The 17680-nt window shown below is 44.7% G+C and overlaps 1 protein-coding gene across 1 annotated transcript in view; it reads left to right on the forward strand.

Annotated features, from left to right (window-relative positions):
• Positions 1-2727: 2727 nt before the first annotated feature.
• SLC25A10 (solute carrier family 25 member 10) overlaps positions 2728-17680 on the forward strand; it is a 38926-nt gene continuing 23973 nt past the window's right edge. The window contains exons 1-3 of the mRNA XM_063961197.1: positions 2728-2928; positions 4521-4640; positions 6985-7099. Of these exons, the coding sequence (XP_063817267.1) occupies positions 2839-2928; positions 4521-4640; positions 6985-7099 (325 nt within the window). The 5' untranslated portion in view covers positions 2728-2838. The remainder of the gene's footprint in view (positions 2929-4520; positions 4641-6984; positions 7100-17680) is intronic.

Genomic DNA, 17680 nt, shown 5'->3' on the forward strand with positions numbered 1-17680 from the left:
TATTAGATAGTATTGTTTAGTTCTGTGGTTAGGAAGTCTCTGTTATATTGTAGTGTATCATTTGTACTGTTATCCCCTTTTTACAAGTATATTAGATATAATACAGTTAATAGGCTTCGGACCCTAAACCAGTATCTGTGTATTTTCTGTAGTGTTAAGTGTTCACTTGAGCGTCGGTGACGCTCAAGCAGCTTTGTAGTTAGTCAGGTTACACAAGGTTGCACGTACACCCTGTATTCACATTAAGGTATTCTGTGTATTTCATTGGTATAAGGTTTAGACATAAAGGTATAGCGTTGTGAGCGTCTGCGCCGCTGGTGATCTCCTCGTGGTCTCGAGCGTCCGCTACGCCATAGCGAATCATTACTCTAGTCATAGCCAATAACGTGTCCTGTGATCGCTGGGCCGTGAGCGAACGTGACGCTTGAGCGTCTCGCCTACGGCTGAGCGATCGTTACGCAACTAGCGTACCATTACGGTACTTCTTAAGTAAACAGCGTACAGTGTTCTTAGCTTCATAAAGGGTTGTTTATACGACAAGGGAATTTAGCATTGTCACAGGAATCAGAGTCCGTGTCGGTATCAGTTTGTACTACTTGTGCCAATTTGTATGTGACCCAGAAAGGTCCCTGTGGATGAAAGGCAGAACTATTAAAAATCACATCTTCAACAGATTATTTTCATTTTCTGTATGAGATTCAGCCCAACCTCTTACTGATATGATTCACACTATCATGTAACCTTTCACCCAGTCAGGCTCTTGGTGTCATATTACACCTCTGTGTCCCTAACATGTCTCCCACAGAGTTCCCTGCCACAGACATGTCACACACATGCACAACCACACCACAGACACTCCGGGCTTATAGGGGACAGACCCACAGTATAATCTGTCAGGGGGACACAGACAGGATTTGCCAGTTCACAACCCAGCGCCAGTAACACGTCTGTGAACACAAAATGCCCACTGACATGCAGCGCTTTATAATGTTAATCACACAATTATATAGCATCAAATTCACTGTGGCCCCCCCCTGTTTTGCAACCTGATACTTGTTCAGTAGTGGAGGTAGACCAGCTTTGTCTCTGCAGCCTGAGGAGAGAAAATGGTGCTGAGCAGTGTGCTGGCTGACTGAGGAGGAAGCTCCACTCTTCAATGGTGTGTTTCTCAGCTTTTATGAGGTAATTTTTTATACTTTATACTAGGACTGTGCCTCAGCAACTTATGCCCCTTATTTATGCCAGTTTCCATAGGTTTCATGCTGCCCAGGGCGCGGCACCCTGCAGTGCCTGTGTATGTGTGGGCAACATGGTGCGCTGCGCTCCCGCCAGCCGCGCGGTACCTCAGCCGTCACTTTACTTGATTGAAGATCTATCTTCTTACACTCACCTGTCTTCTGACTTCTGGCTCTGTGAGGGGGGTGACGGCGTGCTGTGGGAATGAGCATCTAGGCACGGCTAGCGTTCAGTTCCCTTCAGGAGCTAATGGTGTCCAGTCAGCCAGAAGCAGAGCCATGAATCTCTTTAGGAAGTTGGTTCCTACTTCTGCCCCCTCAGTCCCACGAAGCAGGGAGGCTGTTGCTAGCAGTTCTCCCTGAAAATAAAAAACCTAACATAAGTCTTTTCAGAGAAACTCAGTAGAGCTCCCCTGGAGTGCATCCAGCCTGTCTGGGCACATTTCTAAAACAGGTCTGGAGGAGAGGCATAGAGGGTGGAGCCATTTCACACCCATTGAAAAGTCTAAAGGTGGGTACACACTATTAGATATATCTGCAGATCAATTGATCTGCAGATATATCTATGTACGGATCGGGCAGTGTGCTGTGCATACACACTGCCCGATCCGTCGGGGGACTGACGTCATGAACTGCCCGCCCGCCCAGTTCACCTGTCAATCACCGCCGGCCGCCGCAGCATGTGTACGGGCGGCACAGCGACGCGCCAATATATCGTTAGATATATTGGCCGTCGGCTGTGCTGCACGGCCGACGCGATACGTCTGTGAACGACGGAGTTCACAGACGTATCGCCCGTACACACTGGCCGACGGTCCCGCGATGTATCGGCCGTTCAAGAGAACGGCCGATACATCGACCAGTGTGTACGGGCCTTAAGAGTGCCCATGGCTCCTGCGGAACCGTCTATACCCCATGGTCATGAAGTGGACCCCAGCATCCTCTAGGATGTATGAGAAAAGAAGATATTTATAAACACATATATATATATATATATATATATATATATATATATATATATATTTTTTTTTCTTTTTTTTTTTTTTCTTTCTTTCTTTCTCCATATACTTTATATAGTCAAAACTACGTTACACGCCACTGTATGGCGCTGGGCACTGACAGCTGCTCATCCCTCTCATGGAGAGAGTGTAAGCCGGCTACTCTCCGCTGGTGAAGCCGCAGGTACCAGCAGCTGGGCCGTCCTTCTCCTCGGCTCATCACTGCGCTGGCGCACACGGGTAATGCTGCGGGGCATGGTGCATGTGCAGCTGGCTGCAATGTCCTGTGTGTGACGCTGGCACCAGGAACAGGTCGGCTCTCACTTTGTGCTGCGGCTGCGTTGCTACCATGTGAGTGTCACGCTTGTCACCCCCGTCCCAGCAGCGCGCGGCACGTGTTCCCCCTGCCGGTGGGCCCCACTTGCTCAGCCAGCGCCACTTTAAAAAGCTGCGTCTCATGATTTGGCACGGCGCTGGGTGGGCGGAGACACGCACTCGGCTCTCTCTGATTGGTCGCGGTTTCTCAGATCAAGCCCCGCCCCTGGCCCTTGGACTGTCCAGAGCTCCCCGATCCGGGTGATACCTGAAGAGCAAAAGACTGTGAGATGGCTGAGCGGCGGGTGTCTCGCTGGTACTTCGGGGGTCTGGCCTCCTGTGGGGCGGCGTGCTGCACTCACCCGCTTGATTTGCTGAAGGTGATCACTGTGCACGTACTGCAATGTATGAGCTGTCCTCCCACCTATGTGTGCAGCAGCATGGGCATACACCCTGCATGCATGGCAGCAGCAACTGTGTAAGGGTGCCTTTATTGCATGCATGGTGTTTTGCCTGTCTCACATGCCATGTGATGCAATTCTCTATGTACATGGGATGTGTCATGTAATCACTCAGCCATCCATTGCATGGCATGCTGTATGTACTGTATTACTGTGCTGCAGGTCAGGCTTCGGGTTATGGGACTTTGTGTGCTGTCTGGGATTAAGCACATTATTATACACTGAAAATGTCTTGCAATTAGTCAGAATTACACGCATCCTCATTATATGTGCTGTCTGCATGTCTGGAGAACTGTTCTGTCTTATGCTGTGTCCAATTAGTGCATGTAATTGCTTATCTCCATGCTGATTACTGTCTGTCCTGTGTGAATTGGTGTATTGTGCATTTACAGGGAGGGCCCTTCACCCTTATGTGCTTGGAGCTAACCAGGAAAAGCCCAAAGGAAAATTGCAGTATGACTGTTATTTTTTTTTTCTTTCCATTTTCCATGTGCAATTTTCCTTTGGACTTCTTTCATGTGTGCTCTTTTCTGGTTACCGCTTGTGATATATGATTAACATTTTATTTGACAGTGGGTTTCTGTTTTTCATAGAACCGTGCTGGGAATACAGGCATGGAAATGACTGTGTGCTCTGTTAATGTGTCACTTACTGCACTTCTAGTTTATTGTACTTGTAGTGCATGTCGGGGTGAGCGTCAGGCACATGAGGCGTGCATAGCTGTTAATGAGCCCTGAGTCTGACAGCGCCTGTCAGTTATGTGGCATCCAGTGAATGAGATTTGAAGTGTGTGTGTGTGTTTGCACTGATGTAATGTGTTTTCTATACACTTTGTATTATACATATGTATGATTTCATGGCCAAACACCTTTTTGTCATTATAACCAGTGTTCGTAGGGTATGTGGTAATATCTCAGGTTCTGTGCTATAGCAATGCCAAGTAATGTAGCAGGACACTTTGCAGGTAAAAATAGTGTTGTACAGGATGACCCATTCCTCTATTGTTAGTGCATGTACTGGTAAAAGACATCTGCATGTATATATGCATGACACTTCTCTATAATAATAGTGCATCGGTATTGATATCTTCCCCACTGTTTTTGAATGATGGGTTGAGATAAAACAATGTAGAAGTGGATGAATGATGGTGATTACTAAAGCGGTGGAAGAAGTATCTGCATGAACCACCAAAGATCCTAGTCTGTGATATGCCTCCTAACTGAGAAAGCCAATTGTATTTTTACCGTCTCGTAGTGAACAAATAGTTTAGAGGGAGTGCCGCATGCTTTGGGAAGCATTTAGTTATTTACCAATTACTGTGTTTGTGTGGAAGGTAGAAGTGGCACAAAGGGCATTGGCAGGGGGGGTGGGGGGGGGTGGTATGTGCATGCAATAAACAGAACCCGCTTGAGACGTAATGACCTTTGAGTGTTTTCTTCAGTGCTACAGTGCCTTCTCTCCTGGCTTTTTGTCACCATGTGTCACATGGCTACCTCTGTCCCACTTTCTAGGTACATCTACAGACGCAGCAGGAGGTGAAGATGAGAATGACTGGTATGGCTATTACAGTCATTAAAAATGATGGCTTTTTAGCGCTGTACAATGGGCTGAGTGCATCGCTGTTCAGACAGGTGAGATGCCCTGGAGAGAATACACGCTGCACCTGCCTATCACTGCAAACCCGTTCTAATTACATTTTTCAGATCAGAAAATGTAAAAGCAATTAAGTTAATGCTGTTATTGCTATTAACTAGCAAACTTCCCATGCCCCATATTCAGCCTAGTCTATAAACACCCTACCGTTCACTACATTGCTCTGTGTAACTGATTCCTTAATACATATGTGGCTTGCATAATTATGAAGCAAAACATGGCATTAATGCAACCTATTTAGAGGTTGATGTATCAAGAAGTGGACCAGTGGAGGAGTTATCCATATCAACCTATTAGCTCCTCTTCCCACTGCTTGATACATCAACCCCTTAATACACTATAGTGTATTAACGCAGTTGGAGGCTCCTCGTCTCACTAATCCTAATACAGTTGGAGCTGGAGTCACATTTAAGTAGAAGTATGTGTTCCAGGTGCAGACATCTCCCATATCACCTTAATGTAATCTCGTTTACAGGAAAAATGAGATTAGTTTCTGAATTGTGCTAGAGACATTGGGGGCCATTCCGAGTTGATCGCTCGCTAGCTACTTTTTGCAGCCGTGCAAATGCATAGTCGCCGCCCCCGTGGGCGTGTATTTTAGCTTTGCAAGTGTGCGAACGCCTGTGCAGCCGAGCGGTACTAAAAAAGTTTGTGCAGTTTCTGAGTTGCCCAGAACTTACTCAGCTGCTGCGATCACTTCAGCCTGTCCGGTCCCGGAATTGACGTCAGACACCCGCCCTGCAAACGCATAGACATGCCTGCGTTTTTCCAACCACTCCCTGAAAACGGTCAGTTGACACCCACAGACGCCTTCTTCCTGTCAATCTTCTTGCGATCGGCTGTGCGAATGGATTCTTCGTTAAAATCCATCGCCCAGCAATGATCCGCTTTGTACCCGTATGAAGCGCCTGCACATTGCGGTGCATGTGCAGTAGTGACCTGATCGCTTTGCTGCGAAAGGTCGGAATGACCCCCATTGGCCGCTACTAATTGTCTAATCCAATGGTTATAGGCAAGATGCAGCAATAAAAACAAAATGCGGCAAAACCTTTTTTTTGCTAAACTTCCATAAACCGTTCCCCATATGTAGTAAAGTGTTCTACAGCAGATATCAATTTTTTTATTTTATTTTTGTCCATTAAACATTGCAGCAGGGATAATTTTTCCATATTTATCCCCATTATGTCCTAAATGTAACTCTTAGGGACAGTGTTATCGGTAGTTGTCAGACTGCTGTCCCCACTGACATAAATGGGGGCCTGCAGTCTGCAGCGATAGTTGGCTTTTGCTGATTTCTGTGAAATCTGCTGCATTAGGCTGTTCTTACGGGTCTTGTATGCGTGACTTCTGGTCAGCATATCAATGCTGGTATCCCGGCAGCGGAATGCGGGGGGGAGAGGGGGGCGAGTGCAACAAGCCTCTTGCAGGCTTGTTGGCTATCTGTGGTCGCCACGGGTTCTTTTCCCACTCTATGGGTGTCGTGACTACCCACGAGTGGGAATAGTCCCTGTTTATCGGAATGCCGACTGTCTGGACTGTGAGGGGGCAGGATGTAGGGGGAGGTATTGTGCCGCCGGTCAAATAACTACATCCCGTCCTTGCTTACCCAGGATACATAAAATTATGCAGATACTGTCGTTTCTACATAATTTTATGAAAAACCGGCTTGACAAATAGGCAACTTGAACTCCCTAGATTTGTGAAGTGTACCTGTCACATGTACAAAGTGGAGGCAGCTCTCTCTATATATTTATGCATGAGAATGCTTCCTACACATTCACGATGCAGCAGCGCTCACAGTTGCTCCTATGAGTGACAGGCTGCAATCTGATGAATACTTTGTATAAGCTTACTGAATAGGTGCGGCACTGTGTGTAAGTGAAGGGTGCACTTAATCACTAATCTTGGTCTTTTGCATTTGTAGTTCTGGGCTCGGATATCTGGTAATGTTGCAGGTCAGGGAAAGCAAACACTGGAAGCATTAACATCCACTTTCTTATACCCAGTCAGGGTCAGTGTGACATAGACATATACAAACGGGGAATCCTTGCTGGAATGTGCACTTACTGATTTTTGTTATGTGTCCTTCTGTCTTGGGAGAACAAGACAACCTTCCAGAGAAGTGTTTAATAAGTGCGTATTTGTGTGTAGTACAGAAATGTAAATGCATAGCAGTTTCCTTTAGCCTCTCTGTTGGCCTAAAGAGTGTTATCTTGGTACGTATTTTAGTGTCTTATGACCTACGCCACATCTCTGCATGTTGCAGCAGTACATACCTATTACATGTTTTCTCTGCTTCTACCTTCCTACCTGCACCTGTAGATCACATACTCCTTGACGCGTTTTGCAATCTATGAGACTGTGCGTGATCGTCTGTCCCAGAACAACAACGCCCCACTCCCATTCTACCAGAAGGTGCTTTTGGGAGCGTTTGGTGGTAAGGTACCACAGTTTTATATTTAGTGTACATCTTTGGGCGCAGTTTTTAGCCTTATTGTCTCACAGGTTTGGGGATTGGGTTTGTGGCGCTCTTACACTCTTTCAGTGCCCACGTGGGTTTTCTCCAGGTGTTCCAGTTTTCTCTCATGGTTTAAGACTACACTGGTAAGTCACCTGGTTTGAGAAATAATGCCTGGGTATATATGTTTGTGTGCTAATAATGACGTTAAATTGTAATGAATGATGTGCCTGAAATAATACTCTGACTGCACAGTGAATGTTTTTGCTTTATATCCATAAAGGATAACTTAATTAAACATTGTAACTTAGGGCAAGACTTATAGATGGATGCAGTTCACACAGTCGCTCCATCTTTGTATGCAGTTGATATGTCCTAATAATAAGTTAATGCTGCAGGAGGCATGTGCAGATCCGAAAAACATCACAGATGTGCATTAATTCTGTATTAATGCACAACTACTAATTAGGCCCTCAATTCATCCATAGGGAACATAGGGGTTTATTTACGAGTTAGGTTGTAAAATCTGACACTTCTGTGTGGATTTATTCACGATTTTGAAAGGGGCAGTGGTTTTGCTAGCAAGATACATCAAGTAAAAACATTGCCCTTTGAAATATCCAGCATACACTCTCTCAGAAGTGTTGTTTTATAACCAGACTCATAAATAAATTCAGTAGTGTTTCCGTTAGTAGATTATTTATCTTCCTCTTTCCTGCAGGTGTCACTGTAATGTCATCCATGTTACATAAAACAAATGGAAAGGATTAAACTAATCCATTACACAGTAACTGTACTAAAGCACAAATCCCAAAGAAAATGAACTGCTAGTAATCTACTAGGACATGCAAAGGATTCATGCCAACAGGAAATTGTCACCAATGTAACCTTTATCAATGGTACTTGTGTATAATAAGATTAAAAAAAAAACATTCTCTGGCGCTCTGTTACCTAGAGGGGAGGCAATTATGAGACCGCCTGTCGGGATCCTGGTGGTTACAATGCCAACGCTGGAATCCCGACAGGCAGTGAAATGCCGCCATTGGAATACCGGTGCCGCAGGCTTCTCTCCCTCTGGGTGTCCACGGCACCCATAGAGGGAGAATATAACCTGTGGCGAGCGTATCGAGCCCGCAAGGGGCTTTCTAGCGCTCGCCCCACTGCCGGCATACTGGCAGCCGAGATGCTGCTGTCAGTATCTTGACAGCCGGCATCCCGGCCGCCGGTAAATAGTATGTATTCCACCTAGAGGAGTTGGTTCACCTTAAGCAGCTGGTTGAATGAAAAAGGAAAATTTTTCTGAAGGTAAAACAAAGAATAACAACCTGCACTAAGGTAACTGCATGATTATAAATGTATAATAATTAGAAATACCTTTTTAGAATTGTCTCATTGAATGATTAACATTTTATTAATGTATCATAAATTAGTAGTTTAAAACAATAATTAACCATATTCTAATAATGCAATAGCTTCTATAACCACCAGTCATATGTCCCAATATTAACATCTGTTTTATAAAATGCATTTGTAAATCTGTATCCAATGTCTGTCCACTACCACATATTTAAGAATCAATTTGTAAGATCTATTGGCTTTTATATAGGTTTTACAAAGTCATGCAGCTGATAGCCTCCCATAAGTGTCCGAGTCCTGAGTTGGTGTCTGGCTTGTAACACAATCCCTGGTGACTTTTTGGATCCAGAATTTTAGCTCAGGGAGTGAGCAAATGATAAAGGTATACCGCTAATTAGCAAGATGTTCCTGAGAGTCTGTCCCTATTTGACCGAATACAGTGCCTTGCAAAAGTATTCACCCCCCCTTTGCATTTTTCATGTTTTATTGCCTCCCAACCTGGAATTAAAATTTAAATGATTGAAGGTTTGCATCATTTCATTCACAGAACATGCCTACAACTTTGAAGATGTTGTTTGTGGGTTTTTTTTATTTTTTTATTGTGAAGCAAAACAACAATAGGACAAAATAACAGAAAACTTCAGCGTGCATAACTATTCACCTCCCTAAAGTCAGTACTTTGTAGAGCCACCTTTTGCGGAAATTACAGCTGCAAGTCGCTTTGGATAAGTCTCTATGAGCTTGCCACTGGGATTTTTGCCCATTCTTCAATGCAAAAAAAGCCCAGCTCTATGAAGTGTACGGCTTATTGTGGTCACGTGCGCAGATTCACCAGTCTCTGCTGTAGAACTCTGCAGCTCCTTCAGGGTCACCTTTGGTCTCTGTGCTGCCTCTCTGATAAATGCCCTCCTTGCCCGGTATGTGAGTTTTGGTGGCCGGCCCTCTCTTGCCAGGTTTGTTGTGGTACCATGTTCTTAGCATTTGATGATGATGGATTTGATGGTGCTGCAGGGGATCATCAAGGATTTGGCTATTTGTTTTTTTTGTAACTCAACCCTGACTTGTACTTCTCAACAACTTTGTCCCTGACTCATTTGGAGAGCTCCTTGGTCTTCATGGTGTGATGCCTCTTGCTTAGTGGTGTTGCAGCCTCTGGGTCCTTTCATAAAAGGTGTGTTTATACTGACAGATCATGTGACACTTAGATTGTACACCGCTGGACTTCATTTCACTAATTATGTGACTTCTGAGGGTAATTCGTTGTACCAGAACTTTTGAGCGGCTTCATAGCAAAGGGGATGAATACATATGCACTTGCCAATTTTAAAATTTTTATGTATAAAATTCTATTTTTTTTTTTTTTATGTAAATTTTTCTCATTTCACTTCAGCAACTTAGACTATTTTGTGCAAACACATCACCTAAAATTCAGATAAAAATTAAATTACAGGTTGTAATGTAACAAAATAGGGAAAAAGCCAAGGGCGGTGAATACTTTAGCAATGCACTGTATATGCAGATGATAGGCCAGGAATCAAGACCTAATCAAATATAAAAGTTTCCACACTGATGCGTTTCTGTGTCATAGGTCCTCTTATCAAAGAATGATTGCTCGCTTATCCTATATAATATTAGATTTTTAATTTATAATCAAGTGAGTTAACTTAACACAGGCTGTTATTATTTTTGGTCCCTAATAAAATCCTGTTTAGATTTTCCATGACACTAGTTCAAGTACAGTTATTTATGGTGTGGTATACAAGTTAGATGGTCATTAGGTGGACACCATATAGTCGACAAGGTCAAGACAACAAAATTTTGAATCCCCCCCCCCCCCCCCCCCCCCCTACCTCAAATTTATTGAAATTCGTATCCTCGCGGGCTCCCTTCGTTCTTTACAAGGTTACTACAGGTAATAGTAGCTGACATGGATGGTAAATAGGGTGGGGGGAGTTGTAAATACATTAAAAAAAAAAAAAAAGTGTCGACTTTTTGACCCTGTTGTCCTTTGACTGGTGAACATATGATGTCGAAGTAATGACTGTCCTGTCTTTTAACTATCAATCGCCTCATAGTTATTTACTTGTCACAAGATCCTATATAGGCACATAATTAGTTTGTAAGCAGGTGAAAGGTCCAAACATTGGCAGATCTAATCAGGACGATTATTGGGAACAGTAGTGCAGCATACATTTAATAAATCCACAATAAAAGTGCTCCAAAAAATAATGAACTTAAAAAATAAATAAAAAAAATACATAATTACAGTTCTAGCAGGGTATATCTGAATAGGTGTCCTTCGTCAATTTACAAAATAAGTGTGCTCTGAGATAGTGCTTGGATGGTAAATGTAAAATAAATAGCAATAAAATTATTAAATAGGAGAGTGAGTCTCTTAGGGCCAGATGTACTAAGCCTGAAAAGTTATAAATATCACAGTGATAAAGTACCAGCCAATGGGCTCCTAACTGTCATTTTTCAAACACAGCCTGTGACATGGCAGTTAGGAGCCGATTGGCTGGTGCTTTATCACCGTGATATTTATCACTTTTCAGGCTTAGTACATCTCCCCCTCTGAGTGGTATTCAAATGATATATCACACCTATTTTACTTTCTAAAGTGATCCCCGTTATCGCCCATATTGTGCCAAAAGTAATCAGGTTTAGCTGCATAAAGGGCTGGGCGCCTTGCTATCCCTGGGGTAGGAGCTGAAATGATGATACCACGCCCATTAGCAGAATCAGAACCGGTGTGGAAAGGGGTGAAAAGAATTGAATACTGTATAATGTCCAATATTGTCCGTAATGGATCTGTGGTTCCAAGGGAGGTCTAATCCCTCAAGTTTGTGATTGTTGAACGTCCCCAAGTAAGTACTGTAGCTTGTTGCTCCTCCTTCCTTCTAATGGTTCCCTCACTTCATGTCCCTGTCTCACCTCATGTTAATGATTCGCAATATCTGTTCATTTCTGGACACAGTTTTGCAGACTAGCAAGAGGTAATGACACTTAAGAGTTGCTGGTTCTTGAAGATATATATTGGTAGATGCTCAATTAGCTTAGTGATATCATTCAGGTGCTCGAAAGGGAGGGGTATTTCTAAGCAAGAATAAAAGGCATTTGTTTCCCCCAGCACCATGAATGATAACCGTAACCAGTACCACTGGTATGCTACGCTGGGTTTTCTGGCTTATGCTGGTGTTTTGGGGTGCCATACCCTGCACCTAGATATAGCGCTAGGGACCCCAAATATACAGACGCCTTGATGCGGCTTTGGGGCTTATTCACACATTTGCGCAAATGTGTAACGAAGATCTCTGAATTCCATTATTATGTGGAATTTATATCTGGTTACGGTTATCATTCAGGGTGCTGGGGGAAACAAATGCCTTTTTTTCTTGGTTCTTGAAGATACATTGCTGCTGCACAGACAGTGATGCAAGTATGGAGCGCTGTCTGGCAGAATTGAGAGAACTGGGAAGCTAATTTGTAAAAACAATAAGCTTTACTAGCTGTGGGCGAGACTTTATAGTGGCACTATAAGTGAGGTTGTTCCCCGCAGCTGTAGTCATTTATTTATGACCAGTTATTTATATAGTGCGCGCACACATTCTGCAGCGCCTTACAGGGAAAATTTGAACATTCTCATCATTCCCTGCCTCAGTGGAGCTTACAGTCTGTGGCTCAAATGTAAGGGGTGTATTCATGAAGCAGTGAAAAGAGTGGGGCAGTGAGTCAGTGGAGAAGTTACCCATTACAACCAATCCGCATTGAAGTAACATTTATAATTTGCATACTATACAATTCAACAGAGCAGCAGACTGGTTGCCATGGGCAACTTCTCCACTGGCTCACTTCTCCACTCTTTTTTTCACTGCTTTATGAATAGTTGTGCCGCTATAATACATCTCCCCTAGTATTCTTAATGCATTTGATTATTATTTTTTTAACTTTATTTATTTTTTTAACTTTATTTATACCAGGAGAGACAAAAAGTTAGACATTACTGACATCATTGTACATTAAAGGGTGAGAATCAGTCTCCATGGAAATTTTTCGTTCAAATAATTTTGATCGTATTTAACAAACAAACAAAGACGTCCCCTATACGGGGACCATATACATAAAAGAAAAAAACAGGGAAGAGGTAAGAGAGAGGGGGGGGGAGCAGAAAGAAAAAAGAACAGAGCCGATCTATGTCATGAGGAGGAAAGAACATCGAATGATTCTAAGAACAGTGCATACACATTACAATAACTATATAGACCCTTTCAGCTAGACATCGCTCAATAATCAATAAGGATCAAGGAGGGCATGGCGGCGCCCGGAGGGAGGATCCAGGTACAGCACGGTCAGGAGCTCAGAGGACGGGGACAAAAAACAAACAAACTGTTTGAGCATCAAATTGGGGGAGACATCATAAGCAACCAGGGGCCCCAAACTAGTTCAAATTTGTGGGGACAGTCATGTAGATAATAAGTGATCTTTTCCATATTAGCAACGAACCAAATATAATTATTCAAAGCTGGAATAGTAGGAGCAGCGGAGGCCTTCCAATTTTTAGCTATTAATGATTTAGCAGCCACTAATATATGGGAAAACAGTTTATTCAAAAGAGGGTCAAGATCTGGATGTGGACGGGCCAATAAAAACATCCACGGGTCCAGGTCGAGTGCTAAACCAGATATGGAGTTCAATATATCGAGTACCCTATTCCAGAAGTGAACAATACGTGGACAGGTCCACCAAATATGGAAGAGAGTTCCACGTTGACCGCATCCCCGCCAACAAACCGGGGTGGCAGAAGGGAACATCTTAGATAGTTTGCCCGGGGTGTAATACCACCTATAATATAGGTCGGGTAGAGATAGAGCTTTTAGCAATACCCTCCCGAACTTCCTCCCAACAGGCATCGTCTGGTGGGGGACCCAGGTCCCTTTCCCACTCCCGCTCATGGCGAGTCTGCGGCCCCGAGGACACTCCAACCAACATAGAATAGATCAGCGAAATTAACCCTCTACATACGGGTTTTGTAGTGCATAGAGACTCAAATGAGGTAAGATCCCGCAGAGCATCAGCCTGGGGCAGGGAGAGAAGAAAGTGACGGAGCTGAAAGTATTCAAAAAAGGGAGGGGATAGCGAGGAAAACCTACATTTGATATCGTCTATTGACATCCAATGGCCCTGTAGAGAAATATCATGCACCACATGGATCCCGGCACCAAACCAGGGTGTGAACCGATAGGGTGAAATCCCAGCGGGGAAATCAGGGTTGTCCCAGAGGGGTGTGAGAGGGGAGCATAAGGAGGACAGCTTATATTTCGTAAGAGATTTATGCCAAATAGAGAGATGGAATTTAAGAGAAGGAGAGGAGCTCGTTAGAGTGAGCTGGTGTGATTTGCCCAGACCCCACAGCGAGGCCAGTGACTGAACTCCCAATGAAAGAGCTGCAAAATCCACCCAGGCAATAGAACCACGGGGCGCAAAGGTGGCCACTATTTGACTTAGATGACTCGCCAAGTAATAAATTTTAACATCGGGGAATCCACGGCCTCCCTCTGAGTGGGGTAGCCGGAGCACAGTGAAGGCTATTCGTGGGGGTTTGTCATTCCATACAAACCTCACGAATGAGGCCTGGGCATCCCTAAGAACCCCCTCCGGAACCCTCACAGGTAGAGTTTGAAAAAGGTAGAGAAGTTGCGGCATGACTGTCATTTTGAGAGCAATGATCCTACCCAGCCAGGATATAATATGTGATCTCCATCTTGCCAGATCAGATTTAATCTTGGTCAACAGTTGCGGGAAATTTTCAGAGTACAGGGAATTATAGTGAGAAGTGATATAAACACCAAGATACTTGATCTTAGTGGTCTGCCACCGAAGGTTATAGGAGGACTGCAGGGAGCGTTTGAGATCTCCAGGTACATGTAATAACATAGCTTCGGATTTAATGAAATTTATTTTCTAGCCCGACAGGGAACCATATTCCTCTATAATCCGATATAGGGCGGGGAGAGAAGACTGCGGCTGAGTAAGAGACAACAAAACATTGTCTGCAAAGAGCGACATCTTAGACTCCTGCGAGCCCACCTTCACTCCCCTAATTCCGTCAGAGTTTCTTATCATAGCGGCCACGGGTTCAATGACCATGGCAAACACTAGGGGGGAGAGAGGACACCCCTGTCTCGTGCCATTAGACAGCGGGAAGGGAGGGGATAATATTCCGTTAGTGAGGACCTTAGCTATAGGGGAGGAGTATAGGGCAGAGACTCCCGTCAAAAAGTCTGCTGATATCCCAAACACCTGTAACGTCTGAAATAAGAAAGGCCATGAAATACGATCGAACGCCTTTTCGGCGTCGAGAGAAAGGATAATGGATGGGGTTTGTCTGCGATTCAACAATTGGATAAGGTCGACCGCTCTCCTAGTGTTGTCCCTGGCCTGACGTCCAGGGATGAACCCCACTTGATCATAATGTATCAGACCAGGGAGCACACCATTGAGGCGAGTAGCCAAAATTTTTGCATAGAGTTTGATGTCCAAATTCAATAGGGATATCGGCCGATAGTTAGCGCAATTCCGAGGATCCCTGCCCTCTTTGTGGATAACTATAATCCTGGCCTCCAGCATATTACTCGGGAATGGGGTGCCATGAAGTACAGCATTACTGTACTTCCTGAGATGGGGGACCAAAGTGGAGGCAAATTTTTTATAGTAAGAGGCCGTAAAGCCATCAGGGACCGGCGCTTTAGAAGATTTGAAAGTCTTCAGAACGGCAGCTATTTCTTCATCAGTGATATCCTCGTTCAGCTCCGAAGAGTCGAATTCAGATAGCCGAGGGAGATTAGCCCGATGCAGGAACTTTGATATTAAGGCATCTGGGGGACCGGGGCCTGAGTCAGCTGGGTTTAGATTATAGAGCTTGGTATAATAGTCCCGGAACACCCTGTTTATACCCTCTGGGGCATATGTGACCCCACCAGACTCAGTGTGCACCGCCAGAATGTTATTCCGTGACCTCTGTGCTCTAAGGCGGGATGCCAGGATTCTATCGGCTTTGTCCCCCTTCTCATAAAAGGTCTGATTAAGCCTCTGGAGAGTCTTTGCCGTACGCTCTGACAAAGATAGCGAGATCGCAGACCGCACTTCCAGCAAGGACTCTAAGTTGGAAGGGGTAGGGGAGAGTTTATGTTGGCGCTCAAGGGTCTGAAGTTTGGTGGAAAGGGAGAGGAAGCTAACTTCCTGGGACTTTTTAAGCCTGGGCGCCTGACTAATCAAATGGCCACGTAAGACAGCCTTATGTGCCTCCCAAAGGGTAATAGGTGAAGTCTCCAGAAGGTCATTAAGTAGAAAGTAGTCAGTGAGGCAGCATTTAATCTGGTTAGTGACTTCCTGATTATGTAATAGAGAATCGTTCAACCGCCAAGAGGCAGGAGGGGGACGGGGGGCAATAGAGTGGAGATCAACCGCGATCGGGCAGTGGTCGGACCATATCATAGGAAGTATACTAGTAGATTTAAGTTTAGAGGACAGGTCTCGACTGAGTAGGATCATGTCTATCCTAGAATAGGACTTATGTACAGAGGAAAAAAAAGTATAGTCTCTAGTCTGAGGGTCAGTTAGCCTGAAAGAGTCAAATAGCAACTGGAGTTTCAAAAGGTCTAGCAGGGCCAGAGATGCCGATGTCGGGCGTGTAGGAATAGAAGAACGAAAAGAGGGAGGGGAGGATCTATCAAACGAGGCGTCAAGCACTTCGTTAAAATCGCCTGCCACTATGACTTCCCCTCTACAGAGTCTAGTCAAATGCACATTCAACCTCCTAAAAAAATGCAGCCTGATTCTGGTTTGGTGCATAGACATTAACAAGGGTACATAGGATGTTATTTAGTTTCTCAATAAGAATGAGCCATCTACCTGATTTATCCACATGACTGTCCACCAATTCAAACGTAAGGTGGGCCGCTATCAAAATGGAGACCCCCCCCCTTTTCTTGTGTGTAGCATCACATGCATGAAAAGTGATAGGGTAGGCTTTAGACTTTAAGTCGGGGTGGAGGGATTTCTTAAAGTGGGTTTCTTGTAGGAAAACTAAATCGCCCTTGGTCTGTTTAAGGGAGAGAAAGAGCTTGGTGCGTTTGTGAGGGCTGTTCAAACCTTTAACATTGTGGGAATAGATCCTAAGAGCCATGACAAGCGAGTTTTCGGGAAAGCCTCACCACCTCCCTCCGGACACCGCAGCCCTGTAACAAACCAAAGCAAAAACATTGTGAATTCCCATGGCAATTGGTGAACATTTCTACACATCTGAACAAGAAGAAAAAGAGAAGACAGGAACAGGGGAAACAAGACCTGGGAAGAGTAGGGGAAAGGGGAAGATTGGAGACCAGAAAGAACTACATCTGGCCTAGTGTGCCGGTCAGGGGACAATAGAAAGGGGTCACTAGGTGACAACAACCGGACTCGGGTATAAGACCCGACTAGGGGGATGCGGCCTGGCCGGGCCAGGTACATCGAGAGCAGCAGACACTTACCAATGTGTGTCCCGAGTCTAAGGACTAATGTCAAGGGGATAGGAGATTAAACAACTTTTTCCTACAGCCCACTACCATATAGGACAGCTAGGAAAACAATAGTGACTATCCATATCTGAAACAAACATCACCGTAGGCGGAGGATAGCACTAGCAAACGGTAAATAATACAAAAGGTGTCAGTTCCAGTACTGGGGGACGCAATTCCCAGAAGGGGAGCCTCAGCCCTATCGCCTCTCTGCATACGCGGCTACGGTAATAGAAGCAAAGCGGCTAGATGCATATGCAAGGTATAATGGGGAATCGGGCTAGTAGTGGAACGGAAAAAGAGAGAGAGTACATCTCTACAAAATAAACATGCGGTAAAGTAATATATTATAGAAATTAAATAATAATTAAACACGTAAGGCATCAGGTGGGGGGGGCCAGCCGAGGCAGATTTCCGCGAAGAGGGTACTCGCGACCAGTCTCGATTCGGAGAGTGTCTCGGAGTGGCAGTCGACTCTATGGAAGAGGCCTCGCACGTCCGCCGCGGAGACTCAGACAAGGCCGGAGGCGGGGAAAGACCCAGGTCACGCAAGAGTTCTTTAGCTTCGGCTAGGTCCCTGGCCGAGTGGAGGCGGTTGTGATGCCACACCAGAATGCGAAAGGGGAAACCCCATCTGTAGCGAATGCCA

This window comes from Pseudophryne corroboree, chromosome 3, assembly GCF_028390025.1.
Source record: "Pseudophryne corroboree isolate aPseCor3 chromosome 3, aPseCor3.hap2, whole genome shotgun sequence".
Classification (NCBI taxonomy): domain Eukaryota; kingdom Metazoa; phylum Chordata; class Amphibia; order Anura; family Myobatrachidae; genus Pseudophryne; species Pseudophryne corroboree.